This window comes from Odontesthes bonariensis, chromosome 2 (assembly GCF_027942865.1).
Source record: "Odontesthes bonariensis isolate fOdoBon6 chromosome 2, fOdoBon6.hap1, whole genome shotgun sequence".
Classification (NCBI taxonomy): Eukaryota; Metazoa; Chordata; class Actinopteri; order Atheriniformes; family Atherinopsidae; genus Odontesthes; species Odontesthes bonariensis.
In genome coordinates this window covers 27,241,468-27,260,629 of record NC_134507.1, presented here as the reverse complement: position 1 = coordinate 27,260,629, position 19,162 = coordinate 27,241,468, and the positions used below count along the sequence as shown (strand labels likewise).

General features: G+C 41.7%; 1 protein-coding gene across 4 annotated transcripts in view; it reads right to left on the bottom strand.

Annotated features, from left to right (window-relative positions):
• The window catches only part of nckap1 (NCK-associated protein 1), a 41,651-nt gene that overhangs the window by 2,175 nt on the left and 20,314 nt on the right, over window positions 1-19,162 (bottom strand). For all 4 annotated transcript variants that reach the window (XM_075480728.1, XM_075480736.1, XM_075480742.1 and 1 more), the window contains 24 exons: window positions 18,805-18,942; window positions 18,647-18,695; window positions 18,388-18,544; window positions 18,181-18,237; window positions 17,634-17,730; window positions 16,433-16,539; window positions 16,204-16,336; window positions 15,273-15,354; window positions 15,104-15,162; window positions 14,777-14,922; window positions 14,546-14,678; window positions 12,955-13,074; window positions 11,335-11,474; window positions 10,941-11,072; window positions 9,678-9,896; window positions 7,220-7,350; window positions 7,032-7,129; window positions 5,080-5,173; window positions 4,849-4,931; window positions 4,676-4,756; window positions 4,502-4,595; window positions 4,297-4,413; window positions 2,407-2,516; window positions 848-937 (listed from right to left, as the gene is read on the bottom strand). In XM_075480728.1, coding sequence (XP_075336843.1) covers window positions 848-937; window positions 2,407-2,516; window positions 4,297-4,413; window positions 4,502-4,595; window positions 4,676-4,756; window positions 4,849-4,931; window positions 5,080-5,173; window positions 7,032-7,129; window positions 7,220-7,350; window positions 9,678-9,896; window positions 10,941-11,072; window positions 11,335-11,474; window positions 12,955-13,074; window positions 14,546-14,678; window positions 14,777-14,922; window positions 15,104-15,162; window positions 15,273-15,354; window positions 16,204-16,336; window positions 16,433-16,539; window positions 17,634-17,730; window positions 18,181-18,237; window positions 18,388-18,544; window positions 18,647-18,695; window positions 18,805-18,942 — 2,667 coding nt within the window. The remainder of the gene's footprint in view (window positions 1-847; window positions 938-2,406; window positions 2,517-4,296; window positions 4,414-4,501; window positions 4,596-4,675; window positions 4,757-4,848; window positions 4,932-5,079; window positions 5,174-7,031; window positions 7,130-7,219; window positions 7,351-9,677; window positions 9,897-10,940; window positions 11,073-11,334; window positions 11,475-12,954; window positions 13,075-14,545; window positions 14,679-14,776; window positions 14,923-15,103; window positions 15,163-15,272; window positions 15,355-16,203; window positions 16,337-16,432; window positions 16,540-17,633; window positions 17,731-18,180; window positions 18,238-18,387; window positions 18,545-18,646; window positions 18,696-18,804; window positions 18,943-19,162) is intronic.

The window sequence follows — 19,162 nt, the reverse complement described above, 5'->3', positions numbered from 1 at the left end:
CCTACCCCAAAATAAAGCAACTTAATTGAATTTTAAATCCAAAATCTATTTTGTATGATGAAACCACCTGTTATTTATCTATTCAACTCAATTCAATACATTTTTTATCTTTATTTTTTGTTACACAATACAAAAAGACAATCACCAGTTTTCAGGATTACACTTTTTTTCTTTTTTTTTTAACCACAAACCAACTGTCAGTTGGACCAACAGTTTTCTTGTTTTCTCAGTTTTCTTTTACATAATAAAGGTTTATTATTGCTATTATATAAATGTGAAGTAATTACTTCTGAATTAATTATATTGAAAGGGAAAAAAACTTTTTTCTTGTGTTTAAATGTTTTTATAATTCACGGGTCAAAAATGACCCATAAGACAATCTTTGTACCCTAGTGGTGTACAGCCCCCATGGAAACATAAACAAAAATAAAGAATGCCTTTTTCTAATGATGGGGTCCCTTTAGAAAAAGTCATAAAATTTCAAGTTGGAAAAAGATTTTTTCTACAGCTAAACATGGTAGTGGCTCACTTTTGACCCGTAAGACAACAGGAGGGTTAAGACAACTGAAATGCAAAAATTATACTGTTGCACCACCACTAGAAATGTTCTGATTTACAGACATACGGACCCGATCCCATTTTCTTCCCCTGGCCCCATCTCTCCATTCCTTCTCTTTTAGGTAAGGATAAGGTAAGGATGAGGTAATAGTAGTCAACCCTTTACCTGGGGCTTTGGGGGCTCTTAATCCCTAAAAGGGGGTAACTTTACTCCTTTAAAACCGAGGAGTGGTACCAAGGGGAGGAACTGGGATCGGGCCCCAATTCCCCGTGTTTTAAATCATCTCACCATGTCCAGCAGCAGGTAGACAGACTCTCTGTTACGTGTGGTCATCTTGTCCGTTTCCTGGCCGATCTTCAGCAGGCTGGATGAGGCCAGCTGAGCACACACACATGAGAGATGTACTAAGGTTACAGAGAAGTGGAAAGCTGGGATTATGCTCAGTGATGCTGACAGCACGCCGTAACCCTTGATGATTGCGCTTCAGGTTTGCTGAGACTGGCTGCAGTCCTCGTTCTAAACAGTAGGTGTCACTAGTGAGAAAGTGACGCCGCTAAACTGCACAAAAACCACCAGAAACAGAAGTAAAGGCAGCATATCTTCTGCAGAGAAACAAGGGCTGTGTTCGAAGCCGCATACTTCTCCTACTACTAACTTTAACTTTTTTTAAGTTTCCGGATGCATGCTAGATTCGCCGAAATGTTGGGTATGCATCATGAGGTTACTACTCATACTCAAACTACCCAAGATGCAACGTAAAGTGACGTCGCCGATCGTCATTTCCTGTCAAAACGGCAGTTTCAAGCTAGCTACAACGAGGGTAGGTTCACTTCCTGTTTTCAAAACAATAGCACCAATTGTGTCGTAATGGCTTTCCCTATGATAAAAGGCAACGGGTATTTTATTTTGTGAAAATAACCGGAAGTGCGTTGCTCACTGCGGCTAGCTTTAGTAGCGCCAAATTTGTGGGAACAAAATTGTAAATAGCCGGTATTTTGTCAGATTTTCAACACGTTGGGGATCTAAACGACTACTTTCTCACCTGAAAATGTTTCAAATGTTGCTAAAGTTTACAGAGTTTAGAGTTTAAGTGAAATCAGCTTCAGGCCGGCTGATTTCGGCTCGGGCAGGAGTGAAATGCATTGTGGGTAAACGCTCTGCATACTGTCTGATCGATGACTATGCAGAATGGAAGTATGACGTATGCGGTTTCAAACACAGCCATAAATACACAGTTTCAGCTTTGTTTTAAGAGATGTTTGATGTTTTTGGTTCTGCTGAGTCAAACAAACGTCTGTGAGGACGGACCTAAACACTCTTCTGTCATCTAAACTTAACGTTGTGCCTCACAAATTGATCAAAAGTCAGACAAAACACATTAAAACTGTATCGAAGGGGTTCAGCATCTCGGCCGACAAATCCAAACATTTCACGAACAGAACAGATCTGCTGCAGCGCCACAAATTAGGAAAACATCTTCATCATCTTCATGAGACCTGTGCAGCAAATACACACGACACTTACAGAGTTACATGGCTAAAATGGCTAAATGTAAACATAGAAATGTGCTGCAGGTAGTGCAGACGTCAGAAATGTTTCCAAGGACAGGAAACAATATTTAATGTGTTAAAAATGTCACTGCAGATGAGAGTTTTGATTATTATTTTCTTTCTATTCTTGTGCCATAAAATAAAACGGTTTCCATCAGCTTTAACTGAGGATTCCCGTTTCAAAATGCTAATTTTTCCATATCATCCACACTACCTGAGCTGATAGCACAACATTAAACTAAAGAAACTGCTTTCAGTCACGTGGGAGGAAGAAATAACGGTTTCTGGTGGTCTTACAGCCAGGAACTCCTTCAGCCGGTCTTCTATGCTTCCCTTGTGGATGGTGAATAGAGCAGCAGCGATCTGGTTGATGGCTTTGGCCAGGCAGTGGATGTTGTTACAGTGACCTGTAGGGGGCAGCACACGCACACAGTTCATTAGGGAGAAGAAGAAGTCATTATTTTTTAATTCTAAAATCAATTTACTTTGTTTTTTTAAATTCCGATGTGTGGGAAATGATCCAGAACGTGTCGCCAACATCTCTCAGCAAATTTAATAAAACACGGATCTAAGCGTCGTGTTTGTGGAGATAACCAGTCTTTATTTAAATATGTGAGATGAATGGAAAGGAACATGAAACATGGATGTAATGGTGGGCTCACAGCACCGGCTGTGGGCCGACACGCAGTCTGCATACTAACAACAGCGGAGCCCATGATAACTCATTATCCTCTTCAAGTGTCCCTTATTAACAGGGGCGCTTTTCATTTCAAGGTTGTTAGGAGGCAACGTCTTTATATTTCACCCTTGAGTGACAAATGTCTTTAATACCTCATCAAAAGCCTCATTTAACTCCCACAATGCGTCTCTGTTGAGCTGAACATCGAGTTTTTTCCAACAGAGTACAGCTTTTTATTAAAAATGGACAAAACAAACATGGTCCACACCGCGTAAACAGACCTTTAAAAATGACCAATAAATTAAAAAGTACTGGTAATGGAGATGATACGCCCCCTGTGAATCAGTCCGAGGGCACGAGGTTGATCTCATCTGCATGCAGAGCAGTTTTTGAGCACAGATGCAGTAAATTATGCACAACGTATCAATGCTCATTCTGCCTGGACTTCATGGAGCAGATTTAAATAAATGATTTAGCTCAAGTGAAAACACTTATATTTCTGTATTTGAAGCCTCAGCACATTCACTTTGAAAAGCTGTTTTTATTTCTTTAAGATGAACCGTTTTATTGTTTTATAAAGTAAGAAAGGTGGAGAAGTGCGTGTGTCTTTGGGTAAAAAATGAATAAATAAGAGATAAATACAGGCAAATAAAAGAGGAGAAAACATTCCTATTAAAACAAATGAATAAAGAGTGGAAATAACAAACTTAAATGAAAATTAAAGCACAAATATTGGTGCATAAATTAATCTTTCACTTCATTTTAGCAGCTTTCATCATCATGTTTCAGTTCTCCACATAATGTAATGACGTGTTTCTGCTGCTGCAGCACTAATCTTAAAGGGATAGTTCGCCTCTTTTGACATGAAGCTGTATGACATCCCATGTTAGCAATATCATTTATGAACATTTTCTTACCCCCTGCTGCGTCCTGTGAGCCTGTTACGGTGTTTACTGCTTGGTTTGCACTTCGGTCTGCACAGCAGGCAGTGATACGAAGGGAGAGAAAATAGGGCCAAGCGATTGTGAGGTCTGACTTTTTCCTGGAGAACGATTTTGTGATGCAAATGTATTACTCTTTTGGACGCATATTGTTTTGAGAAGCAAAACGCTTTATCAGAATCAGAAAAAAAACTTTATCCCCGAAGGGCAATTAGAAGGGCGAAGAGCGGTACATTAAAAGAAAGCACTATTTATTTTGTGGCCCCAGCCAACTAGCCGGACTACCTTCGTCAACGCCAAAACGAGGCTGGAACTCGGCTCACAGGACGCAGCAGGGGGTAAGAAAATGTTCATAAATGATATTCCTAATATGGGATGTCATACAGCTTCATGTCAAAAGAGGCGAACTATCCCTTTAAGGTGGGATCGAGTTCAGAGCAACAGAACCGACTAACTGCTCGTCCGTGTCTGCAGCTCAAGAGTTTCCAAACCGTTCCAAAACACATTTCAAACTAAAATCTGCATAAAAGTCGCTCTAAGCTGCAATGCAGCGGCTCGGCTGCCTACCTTCTATGGCGGGGCTGTACTGTGACATCACGTTACTGGCGAGCGTTGGCAAGGAAACAGCCACAAACACCATCAGCAGACAAGCGATCTTGTACTCCTCCTCTGGACTGATGTTCTCTAAAGACACAAACACGGAGGGGCGGTCATTCGGACGGCGTATGCGCCTGACACACTGAGTCTTTGTGCGTATCTGCGCGTGGCTCACCGCTCTTTTGGGAGGACAGCGCCACCACCAGAGCCGGGTCGATCTCACAGGGTAAACCCGCCGCCGAGGACAGCTCGTAGACATTCATGGCCACCTGCGAACGGACAAAATTCTCACGTCAGCTTCAGGACACAGATGGCCGGCGTTCTGCTGCCCGCCTGCGATGCGTTCTACCTTCATGTCCGTCTCTCTGGGGATGTGGTCCTTGAAATCCTCCACCGAGCTGACCAGGAAAGGGATGTGACAGGACAACACCTGGAGGAACAGGACAAACCCGCTTTGAAAGACATCTTAAACAGCTTTGCAGCCGGGGGACATGTGAGTGCGTGTGTTTGTGTGCGTCTTACGTCTCTCAGAGCCTCCTGAGCGAGAGAGCGGAAAGACAGAATGACCCCGATGATGGTCATTCTCTTCAAAACACTGTCCACAGCTACGAAACACACAAAAACAGATCCAACTTTAAAACAAGCCAGAAACAACAGAGAGATGAATGTTTGCAGGGGAAGCAAAGAGATCTTCCTCTGTCGAGCAAACACTTAGCACCAAACGTAAAAGCGTGTCTGCATGTGTGTGATTACAGGTGAGCTTCTTGAAGAGGGCGGCCATGTGTTCCGGTTTGTCAAAGCTGGTCCTCATCTGGGTCAACACCTCCATGTTTTCTACCACCAGTTTCTACACAGAATAAAACAAACACAGAAACAAACAGATGTGAAGAACATTTCCTTTTTACGAACGGAGCTTTTCTCCCAACTCTGAGGTTGCTTTTGGTCACGTGCACACTGAAGCTAAGCTGTTGAGTCTTTAATATCAAATCAAATTTATTTGTAGCAAAACAATTCAAAGTGCTTTATATAAAAAAAAAGCATTGCAGCAGAATAATAAAAGAATATAAAGAGAAACAAATGAAATAATTTAAATGAATTTAAAAACAGTCTAGATAAATTAAAAGAAATCGCGGCAGATTTCATGCATAGACACATGAGAAATACGTGGATATTTCCCAGTAATCGGGTTACATTCACCAAACACTCGACTTAACGACCGCAGCTAAACTGCTCGGCAACAGATTCAGCGAGAATCTTTGAGCTCATCTTTGAACAAAAAGGTAACGAGAAGACATCTGAATGGATCGTTCCAATTCTCAGAGACAGCCGGAGTCCAGGCTGGGAAATGTGGATTTTACTGTGAAAACTTTGTCAAAAATATTGTCAAAGAATGAAAAAACTAACACACCAAACACAAACTGCAACACAAGACTGACAGCGAATCATTTCCCCATTTACTAACTGCGATGTTTTGTGGGGATTTGATAGAAAAAAAGCACAGAAAGGGACTTATTTCATGTTTGCTCCACATACACTTAAATACAGTTTATCACGGATGCTTTGACGGGTGGTTAAATCACACAAAACAGATGGCCAGATGTTACTGTCCACGGTCCACTGTGCCTGAGTTCGAAACTGCATACTTCTCCTACTACTCCTACTAACTTTAACTTTTTTAAGTTCCCAGATGCATACTAGATTCTCCGAAATGTTGGGTATGCATCATGAGGTTACTACTTATACTCAAACTACCCAAGATGCAAAGTAACGTGACGTCGCCGATCGTCATTTCCTGTCAAAACGGCAGTTACAAGCTAGCTACAACGAGGGTAGGTTCACTTCCTGTTTTCAAAACAAAAGCACCAATTGTATCGTAATGGCTTTCCCTATGATAAAAGGCAACAGGTATTTTATTTTGTGAAAATAACCAGAAATGCTCAATGCGGCTAGCTTTAGTAGCGCCGAATTCGTGGGAACAAAACTGTAAATAGCCGGTATTTTGTCAGATTTTCAACACGTTGGGGATCTAAACGACTACTTTCTCGCCTGAAAATGTTTCAAATGTTGCTAAAGTTACTTATTTACAGAGTTTATAGCCCGAGCCGAAATCAGCTTCAGGCCGGCTGATTTCGGCTCGGGCAGGAGCGAAATGCATTGTGGGTAAACGCTCTGCATACTGTCTGATTGATTAGTATGCAGTTTGCAAGTATGTAGTATGCAGTAGGCGGTTTCGAACACAGCCCGAGTCTTCAATAGGTTGCGGCCCCTGTTCAGACTAAACGCCTCACAGGGGGGATTCATTTAGTTGTTAGTTGTTAAATGTTTTGCCACTCGGGGGGGAGAGTCCAGACAGAACACAAGTTTAACCCAGCCAAACTAAATCTGCAGGGGCTAAACTTCCACGTGCAAGCTTCTAAGTTTAAAGTGACATCCTCCGAACTACGAGTTACACGAGGAAGTAAGTGGTGCATAGAAATCATTTAGAGGTTAAGGAAACAAAAGGTTCTTACGCTCGTGATTCCACACTGATTTAAACAAACTTTTAAATTAAATTTGTGCCAACAGACCCCCCCCTAATGTTAGATTGGACATTTTTCTACAGGCAGAAGTATAAAATGCTGAAGATTACGGGTGTAAAATATCGTGTTTGCATCGCAGAGAAGGAGAAATTTTAAAATAGCTGCTGTGATGAAGTTTTGGCATACCTTCAGCTCGGCAACCTGTGACGAGATGTGCCACATCAGACTCTCACTGAGGAACTTCATGCCGTACGGCCCCAACAGCTCCGACAGTGAACGCATCTCTGAAAGAACGCACAGGAAAGATCAGCAGGAGATACAAAACACAAAGACTTTTATTCTGCGTGAACAAGCATCTGCAGGAGAGTCCGTACCAGAGATGTCGGAGTATTCCTCAGCATTGAAGGTCAGCTCGTTCTCAGTGGGCAGGTTGACGAAAGCCTTCATGGCGGGGAAGTAGGCGATGTGTCCGTTACTGACCTGACGGAGCAGCGTCTCCAAATACCTGCAGACACACGATGCACCGCCTCAGTGTGGGTTCAGCCTTCACATTAAATCAGTAGCACAAAAACCACCTTCTTTCATTTCTATCCCATGATTACAGAGATTATATAAAAACACTGTAAATGTGAGGAGACCTGGGAACAGGCCAAACAGAGGGTACGTTCTACCACCTCTTGTGCTCGTCTTGGACTTATTCAATTTAAGGTCTTATACAGGGCACATTTCTCTAAGTCTAGACTATCCGAATTGTATTCGGAAGTGGAAGACAAATGTGATAAATGCCATGGCTCCCCTTGTCACGTGTTTTTTCTTTGTCCTGATCTGGAAGGTTTCTGGGCAGGTTATTTTTCTATTATGTCCACTGTTCTTGGGGTAAATATTCAACCATGCCCTCTGATTGCCATATTTGGGATTCCTGACCCCTCACTTGCATTTATCTCTACACAAAAGGATATTACAGCATTCACTTCCTTACTAGCAAGACGTTTATTATTGTTGCACTGGAAGTCTGCTAAATATCCTTCTATTTCCCGGTGGCTTAAAGATTTCATGTTTTTTTTTTAAAAACATGAGAAAATTAAATATACGCTGAAAGGATGTACAGTCAATTTTTTTCACAAATGGCAAACCCTTTATTCCCTATTTCACTAATTTAGAGGTACTACCTGATTGAATATGTGCCTGTTACTGTTATACCTTTAATATTGCATAAATAACCAGTAGTGTGTGTGTTGGTCGTGATGAGCCAAGTGGGGGCGTGGGTGGGGGGGTTGTTCACTGTTTACTACGTGGCACTCTGTAAATTAATTTAATTATTTTCTTCTACATTTTTATCAGTATTTTTGTTTTGTTTTACATATGTACGGAAGCATATTGCATTCACTTAAAGGCAGGGTAGGGGATCTTTTTCTGGAACATTTTTTTACATATTGCTTGAAATACTCTTCACACCCCCATTGCAACCAATTAATTAAAAGTTTTGACACCAATATGAAAATTTTTAGTGGCCTCTAGAACGTACAATCTAGGAAAAACAGTATCCAATCATTGTGAATGGACCGTTCACAATGATTGGATTCTGATGCCGTCTATCAAACTGCAATCTGCCCCCCCCCCCCCCCCCCTCCCCCCTCCTTCCCCCTGTGCGCGTACCCTGCTCCGTGAAGCTGAACTAGAGCCAGCTTGGCTAGCACCTAGCATTATTAAACGTATAGTTAGCATATACTAAATACTAAATACGGCAACGATCGATGCTTGCTGTCAGAACAGCGCTCGTGCACCTTCGTGCTCGTGCGCGTTCATGTACTCTAGAGGCGTGCCTTCGGGGGGAAAGTGAAGAAAAGGGTTGGGACTTTTTACCTGAGTATTTTCAAAATGCAGCTTCGCTGGACTCAAAATCCAGGATCTCCTACCCTACCTTTAAAAAAAACAACAAAAAAAAAAAACCTCAGGTTTTCTGTCTAATTTATTTTTTGGTTTGTTTTTCGGGGTAATTTTTTTCTGTTTTTCTGACTGTTTTTTTCTGTTTTTCGTGGTAATTTTTATTTTATTTTAGAGGGCAACAATCAACGCATTCATTCCTTTATGAGGGCTTGATTTAATAGAAGCAAACATGACTGGTTTGTTTAGTTTAATCAAGTTTTACTTTGACCTGGGTTTAAGACACTGGGAGGTAGTCCTGTCTTTAAGTCATGTAGATGGTATAACTATGAGTTTGTCGACTTTACGCAGGCACCTGAAGACTTTTCGGTTGTTCAGAAGGAAAGCCCGTTCAGATCTCCTAGACATAGCAATGTTTCTCCAGGATCAGCTGGACATTTATGGCATGCTCCATGGATATAAGATGATGCACCTTAGGTCCACCTAAGGTGCATCATCCACTTGCAGGCTGGATAATCTCGCGGGATTTCAAAGTATCTCGATATTTCCGAAAAAAATTACCACGGAAAACAGAAAAAAATAGCCAGAAAAACAGAAAAAGAATTACCCCGAAAAACAAACGAAAAACTAAATTAGACAGAAAAACCGGAGTTTTTTTTTTTTTTTTTAAGTGAATGCTTCCGTACATATGTGTGTGTTGAAAAGAAAAAAAAAGGCAAATTGTATGTCTGAAACTGAAAGTATTGTATTGTAGCTTTCAATAAAAAAAAAAAAAAACACTGTAAATGGCCGCCTAACACGATGCTTTACTCCAGGCCTTCGATTCCTTACATGCTTTTAGAAAGTGGTGCTGAAGCTACACTTTCATTCCTGTTTACAATCTGATATACGATCGCTGCGCTAATGACGTTTGCTGGTGAAAGTTTGCGGAGCTAAACTCCAACGCACCAGTTTGTGTATAAACTGGTGATGGTGGGCTCCCCGTGGCTGTCCAGGTGCTGCGTCTGCTGCAGCAACACGTTGTTGAAGACCCGGGTGATGTCGATGGTGACGTAGTTCTCTATGGACTGCAGAACCGTCATGTAGGCTCTGACGCTGGTCAGCAGCTCGCTGGGCTTGGCTATCTCCTGAGTAGCCTGGTTGTACATGGTCATCCCCACTATGGACCTGGAGACACAGTCAGAGATCAAACCAAACACGACCAGAAATACTATAAAGATGCATCTAAACCTCACCAAACTCCAACAAGTGTAATAAAACAGCCAGATGAACTAAACTGTGACCTCTCTTTTGGTGTCGGGGATCTCTATTCATCCCTTTCCAACAACTTATATCTGCTCTTAAAACAGTTTGAACTCTGACCTTAAAGCTCATTAACTTCTAAAGATGATGTAAAAATACTTTCTCTTGTACTCACTTAAAGCAGCAGTGTGATAGCAGCTGTTATTTATCACATGAATATCCCCAACATGATCCTTTGGGAGAAGCTACGTTGGTCGTTTAAAGCACAATTAAATCCTGAAGGAACTCCCTAAAGGCTGAGTTTGATTGGCCCATTCAGCGATGGTGCAGAGGCTGTTTGTTTGTAAGTTTACACAAATTCCACAAATTCATTTCAACAGGTAAATGTGACACTAGAAAGGGACAGAAAGTGGCCGTGCTGCAGGGTCACTCCGGTCATTTCACTGGGAAATAAGTGGATAAACTGGTCAGTCACAGAATAGATTTTAAAAGCCTGCTGATGGTTTACAAAATACATCTGTGATATGTTCAGAGAATATAAACCCAGCAGAGCGCTTAGATCCAAGGACTCAGGTCAGCTGGTCCAGTCCAGAGTCCAGACTAAACATGGAGAAGCAGCATTTAGCTGTTATGCTGCAAACAAGTGGAACAAACTGCCAGTGGAGATTAAACTCTCACCAAATGGAGACATTTTTAAATCCAGGTTAAAAACATTTCTGTTCTCATGTGTCTATGCATGAAATATTTTTTAAATTATCTGGACTGTTGCTTGTTTTTAAATTCATTTAAATTATTTTATTTGTTTCTCTTCATATTCTTTTATACATTTTTAATGCTTCTTCCACTCCCTGCTGCAATGCTTTTAATTTATGTGAAGCACTTTGAACTGTTTGTACATGAAATGTGCGATATAAATAAATTTGATTTGATAAACGGGCGGTGTTCCGTCTCTGAGTGTGTTTGGCTCACTTGGTGAATCGGATCTCCAGGTGCGAGGTGAGGTACTCTCTTGGCGTGAACGTGTGCTCCCACACCACCAGGTTGGGAACGTAGTTGATCGAGAAGCAGAGTTCGGATAACGCCGTGTGGAGTTTATCCAGACTGGGAAAAAAGCAACAACAAGGTGCGTTCCATCAGATGCGAATGACAAAAGATACGATGAATAACTCAAGTTCGATGCAAACGGTATAAAAACTGACAAATCAAAGCGATTTTAATCCTGCCACTAAAGTACCTGACTTATTTGAGCCTCACGGTAACAAAGACGGATGTTTTAACGATGCCAAACAGGATTAAAAATCTTAAACGGATCAACTGAAGCATCACAGGAGCAGAAAAAAGCCTCGGCTTCAGCCGCACTCACTTGGTGACCAGTAGTCTGTTCTTCCTCATGCTCTCCACTCCCGGCTTCTCCCTCTCGGGCTCTCCCTTCTTCCCAGTCGCCTTCTTGCTCTTCTTGTTGACGGCCTGGCTGATGGTTTTCGCGCAGTGTTTCGGCAGCAGCTGCAGGCGGCGATGAGCAGAAAGAGACAGAAGAAGAAGCAGAAGAGGTTGAATTTCTCTGCTCTGTAACCCTTTTCAAACTTGGAGATAACTCCCTCAGCTGCTCTGCTGCATCTCGTATCATCGGAGCATTACTTAAAGGATAAGATCGGTTTTTTGACATTGGGCCCTTGATTTCACATTATAACATGATGTTCTACTCACCCCTGCTTGTTGTTGGTCATTTGGAGCTGTTCCGAAGATATTCGCGAGGCGTCTGGCTGCTCTCTTGCGATATTCGGCCATGAAACGGTTTCCTATGGGCAAGCTTATACAGGCACAAACTATGCTGTTTATAATTTATTAATTACTGTACACTAGCACTGATAACGTGGAGGTGCGTCGCTTACTTAAAAAAATCCGGGTTATTGTAATTTTGATTTTTTTGTCGTAAAGTGGGTGTTACTGACGTCCTCGTGGTGCTACTGCCACAGACAGCCCACAGACCTGCTGCCTATTTATTCATTCGGCTAAAATTCAAAATTAGTAACCCGGATTTTTTTAAGTAAGCGACGCACCTCCACGTTATCAGTGCTAGTGTAGAGTAATTAATAAATTATAAAAAGCATAGTTTGTGCCTGTATAAGCTTGCCCATAGGAAACCGTTTCATGGCCGAATATCTCAAGAGAGCAGCCAGACGCCTCGCGAATATCTTCGGAACAGCTCCAAATGTTCAACAACAAGCAGGGGTGAGTAGAACATCATGTTATAATGTGAAATCAAGGGCCCAATGTAAAAAAACCGGTCTTATCCTTTAATACAACACTTCGAAAGGACTGGAACAACATCTGAAATATCATTTTGTTTCTACATCAGCGTCCACACATCTAAGTTCTCAATGAATTTCTCTGTAGACGTAGAAACTTTGGCTTAAGTGCCGACATCTAAACGCAACAACAACATAAAAACCTAAAAGAACAAATTGGGGTATTTTCTGTCCCTTTAAGTCAAGGGTGTCAAACTTTTGAACACATTGAAACTAAATGTTTTTTTTTTAACATAAATATGAATAAAACAGACAGGAATATTATTCCAGAAAAAAAATAAACTAACTTTAAATAACCATATTTAAATATTTTAAAATATTTTGCTCTCCATAAAGTTATATCCTGGCAAAATTATAATATTAATTATATAATATTATAATAAAGTATAATACATTATATTAAGTAAGAAATATGCTGCAAAAAAACGGAAAAAATAAATAAAAATTAAGTTAACGTTAAATTAACAACAAATCAAAACATTCCAGTTTTCTTTGCTCTTATGCCTTTTTGTCAGAGCTGGATGTTTGGCACATCTGTGTTAATAATAATAAAAGATCTATATAAAATAATCTCGCGGGCCAGATATAATTGTGCGCCGGGCCGGATGTGGCCCGTGGGCCTTGAGTTTGGCACATATGCTTTCAGTGATCTGCCTCTGCGTCCGTGGTCTCACCTGGTCGCTCAGAGTACACTGCTCAGTGCAGATGTCAGTGATCAGGTTTCTGGCCTGTTTGGCCATTTCGTCCAGGAACATGTTGCACAGCGACAGGCTCCGATCTCCTATGTGGTGACGCTGTGGAGTAAGAAACAAAAGCGGAGGTAAAGTCGTCATCTTTCATCAACGTTACATTGTTTAACAGCCGTTGGATCCGTGTGGCTCATTCCTGCGTTCTGTTACCCGGAGGGTAAAGCGCCACGCAAGCGTAATTTAACTCTACAGGAAAGTGGAGCGATTTCAACTCTGTTCAACCCCGTTCACAGCTGTTATATGGGAAACTTTTCACCCCCGCCCAGTAAAAATAGCACCCATAGAAACAGAAAAACAGCTTTGTGAAATTGTGGTCAGATGGAGAGGTCAAAAACACATCTGCTAATATCCAGGAGGAACTTACCGAGGTCTTTATGAGGACAAAAGCCGATAAAAGTGAAACAAACAGGCTTCCAGACAGTCAGCCGCAGGTAGGCGCTGGTGCACGTTACACACCGAGACATTTTCACAAACAAGCACCATTAAAAGTATGACAAATTAGCTCCTCAAAGAGTCTGTTTGCAGCTAGCACTGGAAGCTATCTGCGAACATGTGCAGTCACATAGCAGTGTCACGTACAGAAAACCAACCTGCAAACATTATAATACCTCAAATTTAAGGGTTCGTGGACGCACAAAGAAAACCCGAAGCAACCTCAGAATCAGACACGATTCCATTAAGAGGCTTGAAGTGATTAACTAAGACGCGCAGTGTCACCAGCAGGGGGCGGTACAGGCTGCTTTACCGGTGGCTGTAATTTAAAACAAAAACAACAACAACTGCAGTGGAAATCCACAAGAGGAAAGCGAAGAAAGATATTTTTTAACAACTACTTTTGTCTCTGGACATTATATTATCTTATTTCGTCAGGGAGTCACTGGAAACAGCTGGTTAATCACGCTTTAATCCATCCATTCCCCTTTGAAACAGACAAAAACAAGCGGAAGCGTTCACATTTCCTTATCAACATGATTTAAATGTGAATCAAAAATGGCTTCGGAGCCCCAGCTGGAGTTGTGCACAGTCGAATGAGCAGGAAGCAGGACACAAGAGCAGAAAAGAACGATTTGGAGTGAAATAATGACTCAAATTCAGAGTTTTATACAAATAGCAGCAGAGCCTCTGGTTTGATTGGAATAATTTCAGTCAAACTTCTCAGGAGGAGATGTTGGAAGTGCAAAATCGCTCCAATCGGATAAATCTTCCAAGTAATTTTTTTATATTTCCAGTGTGTTTTTATGCATTTGAAGTATGACACGTGTTGTGAACACCAACGATGATTATTAAAGAGTCTCGTGTCTCGTCAAGGTGTCTTTTTCTGCTTTTTGCCTTATTGTTCCCCCTCTGTGCTTCTGAGCTTCATGTTTAACATCTATTACAGAGCAAAAATCTAACGTATAAAAAGCTCCTGAATCAAAGAGCTCAGATCTAGTGCTTTGTTTTAATCCTTCTCCACCCACTGTGACATGAATCCTGCACGAACTGGGTTTACGACAGCGTCTTTCTGTGGACTCACCTCCTCGGGACAGAGCTCGTGTGTGCAGGACATGAAGTGTGTGCAGAGCAGAGGGAAGCAGATGGAGTGTCGGCTCTGGGAGGGCAGCTCCAAGCACTGCTGAAACATCTTTTCAAAAGCACGACTGTAGAAACTGCACAGACGGGGGGGGGGAAAAGACAAATATATATCACATTATGTCGGAAAAAAAATCAGCAATCAGCTCGTGCAACAAAAGAGCCCAACACTTACCAGAAAATAGACAGGTCCGATGTCTCCACCAGCATCTCCACCAGAGAATCCACCATCTTTGTGTGGAAGATGATGGTGTTCATCATTTTACCGAGCTCCTTGTGATCAGCTATACCCAGACTGGCTTTAGAGACGCTGGTGTATGCCTGCAGAGAGGGAAAACGCAGAAAAACCAAGTGTGAAGTCGACGTGGGGGAAAAAGCTGAGACAAAAGCTTTTTCTAAGGTCTTTGTGGTCACATTTTGTACCAATCTGGCTCCTGTACTCCTCAAACTTTGCTGTGTGGAAACAACTTTTAAGATTTAAATACATAAATTGTGTTTTCACCTGCAGTCTGAACCAGTCCAGCCTCATGCCTCGGAAGTCAAACACCTCTCCGTCCTCCACTGGAAGGCAGAAACAATATTATTTGTTCAAAAATGCACCTCGTGCGACTTTAAAACTTTGTTCGACTGCATGTTTATCTTCTTTTATGGTACAAAAAGCAGGGGGTTACCTTGTTTGACGCTGAGAGAGGTCATGGTGTTGACAAATGAAGACATGATTATAGATTCATCCTCTGGACACACCGACAGGTTCTGTTTGACAGACAAGTGGACAAATGTTGGTCTTAAATGTTGGTTTTACTGCTACATGCTACTCATCTCAAGGCACTTTAGAGATAAAATCCAATTCAAGCCAATTCAATAACAACCTTAATCATAAAGAGCTGCTGTTTCACGCTCTTCTGCTGACCTGTACGTTCTGATCGCTCGTCAATATTGTGAATATGTCAAAATACATGTGGTATTCATGTAAAAATAGATGTAAAAACGATGCAGATCGAGAGCTGAGAAGATCCTCAGGCAGCCCCACCACCCCGGACACTCACTCCTCTCCCTGCTGCCTTCAGGCCGTCGGTTCCGCGGCCTGAGAACCAGCACTGAGAGGACGAGGAAAAGCTTCTTTCCCCAGGCCATCCGTCTGCTCAACAGTGAGCATTAAACTGGACTCCACCTCCACTTCTATGCGATCATAGTGTTAATACTGTACATTTCAGATACCTTATAAATTTTTTTTATTCTTTTTTATTCTTATTTTATATTTTTTAGTCATTTTTATTCATATTTCACATTTAATTTTAATTCTCTTTTTATTGGTAGCAGGAAAAGGAAGAATTTCACTGCACATTGTACTGTGAATGATTGTGTATGTGACAAATAAAACTATCTTCAATCTTGAAATGAATCAAAGAGCCAAACTTTTAACCGGTCGTAAAGAGCGTCGTCCGTCACCCTTTGTGCATCGTGTTCTGGACGGAGCCCCTCCCCCCACATGTCCAGATGTGTAATCACATCATCTCTCCACCGAACTCTCAACCCTCCATACGTGAGACCAACTAGGACAGCTCAGACCTTAATAAGCCCAGATGCAGAGTGCGTTCTCACCTGCACCATTTCATTCAGCACCACGGCATCAAACCCAGACAGGTACTGGACGTAGTAGCGCTGCATCACCGGGCCGTACTTCCTGACATGAGCTCGGAGCTCCTCCATGTAGAAGATCAACTCCGCCAGGTGTCTGTCAAACACATGTGGACACGTCACACCTGGAATTCAAGCAGCCAGCGGCCAAACAAGCAATCCAAAGAAGGTGAGAGCAGAAGCTGCCGCTCACTTGTCTATGAAGTCGTCCGTGCTCTTCTTCTGGATGTTGTCTGCGTGCCGGAGCAGCCAGATGATCTCATCGCGGGCGAATGACAACGCCATGAACACAAATAACGCCTGGAACACAGAAAGATGAGAAATTACACTCTCACCTTCCCTGGATCAAATAAACAGTATCATATATGTTTAGAACTATACGACAGTATATTCATTCATAAATATTTATGAAGCTTTTCATTTGGTCTGAGGGGGAAACAACCATCTGCCTTAATAACTCCAGAATCTAATATTCCAGGATTCATTCTCAGCACACAAGAAATACAGTTTTTAATGTTTTATGATAATATTTATCTTAATACTGCACTGCAGCATCTGTCAGTTGACCTTCTTCGTATGTTTTTATGACGCCCTTTGACAACACCGGGTGAAAGAAACAAAAACTAACCACATTTAGGAATGTGCTACATATAATTTTTTAGTCTTTATGGTCAAAGCTGGTCAGTTAAAACACTTTTACAGCCAAATCAACAAGCTACAAACTACTTATGATATGATTTCAGTGTTTTAAAGCAGATTTGTGTGTGTTTTTATGTAATAATGAAGTATAGAACTGAAAAAAACTATTGATATATGCCGTTAAATTTTAATGGTAATATTACTTATTCAGCTTTTACGAATAATTCCAGTGCTTCAACAGTTATTTAACCCTCATACCTGATTTAAAACACAACTTAATTTTTTATTTATTTATTAAATCAGGCATAACAAAAAAATTAAAAATCCCTAAAAATCAATGTTGTTGCTAATCATTGACATATCCCAGACCATAATTATCCCTACTCAATAATTCCACTTTGCATTCCATATTTTGAAAATACTGGCACCTAAAGGCTTAAAATTTGGTTCAAATTGGCATCTAAAGGGTTAAAAAAAAAGTGGAAAAAATATTAATATATGATGTTTTTAGGTCGTTTTAAAAGGGGACAAAAATGTCCCATTTCAGAAATTAAGGAGTTTTTTTTCTACACAATGAAAAATTGCATTGTATATGATGTGTGTTTGAAGTTCGAAAAAATAGTCAAAAATGCACAACTGGACCAAATATGATGAGTATCACTATTTCCAGTGTGAAATTAGAGGAGAAAGTACACCCCAAGTGGACAAAAATGTCCCCTATCAGGGATTAGGGTTAAGGTGGTATTACATATTACCTTTGGACCTAAAAGTCCAGGCTGGTCGGCCAAAACGGTAGCCAGCTCCTTCAGAGCCGACCTGAGGAACTTGCGTCTTTCTCTGTGCATGGAGCCTCTGCAGCGAGTCAGACACAAGCATCAAACACAAGCAACGAGATTAAACGCCATTCTGACACTTTCAGGACAATCCCAGAGAGGACGCAAAGTAAGCGGATGACATGCGACGGCAGAAGAATGAGAGCGAAGATGAAAGGAGAAGACGGCATGAGTAATAAGGGTAAAAGCAGAGATGAGACAAAGAGGGGAGGGAAAACGGGGCAGAGAAGGTGACGTTTCAGCGCCAGGCTCCCAGAGAGACGCAGCAAAGCGCTAAAATGACAGCTTGAAAAAGTGAAGCCGGAAAAAGAACAGTAATATAAATTAATAATAGAGAAAATGCAGACAGTGACGGGGAGAAAATACTTAAATGGGATTTCTTTTGTGTGAGACACAAAAAGTAAAGAAGGGATGAATATATATGTGAGAATATGATACAAGCTTTAAAAGTAATAATATGCATACGTACGCATTAGAGAGGGCGTGCTCTTTGCACTCCCTGATGTCATTGATGCGTTTGTTGTACCTGGAAAACGCAGCAAAAGGAAGGAAAAACATCTATCAAATTCCTTCTTTCGTCTCTGCAACAATCCCCCAAAAGCCCCAAAATATCTGCGAGGATGACAGACGAATCCTCTGAAAGAGCGCGAGTCTGCGACCGCACATGTCAACGCACCCTCTGATGTTCACAAACAGGTCCTCGGCCGCCTTGTGGATGTGGAAGACTTCATCCCTGAACAGGCAGAGGCAGGTGGAGCTCTGCAGGGCCAGCTTCCACAGAGACAAAGCTGCTGCGTCGCTGGTCAGCACCGCGTGACACAGAATGAAACCAACTGCAGGGAGAGCGCAGATCAGACCTCAAGGCCTCTCATCAACTGGGAACCAGCACACATGATCAGGCTTCAAGCTTTAAGCTGAGTTTCTGCACAACTTACACACGATCCACTTCTCCATCGCGTCCAGTGACAGGTATTCACACGGCATCTGAAGGCAGAGGAGGGGAAGGATGGTGAGCTTCAGGTTTGGATTGTTTGCATAAACTAAAGAAGAAAACTAAAAGACTCGGAAAAAAAGAGCAGAATAATTCACTAACAGTGTCTGACTGAGCAGGATTGAGCATTGTGGAGGGGGCAGAGATGAGAGAAAGCAGCTGAGCGTTCCTCCACTGGTCGGCAGACAGATTCCTCCTGGGATAGACCATCTGAAGACTGATCAATGCATCCGACAGGGACTGAAAGAAAGGACAGATGAGGGACAGTGTCAGTGTTGGCCAACTCTTCCAGCTTTCTACTGAAACATGCAAACATAAATGTAGATACATATGAGGCAAAAACAGTTTAACAGCTCTAAAGTGAACATCTGGTCTGAGCTCCTTTCTCCTCCAACACAGCCTGAACCCTCTCAGACGAGCTTTCTGTCCTTTCTTTAAGGAGTCTTCAGGAATAGTTCTC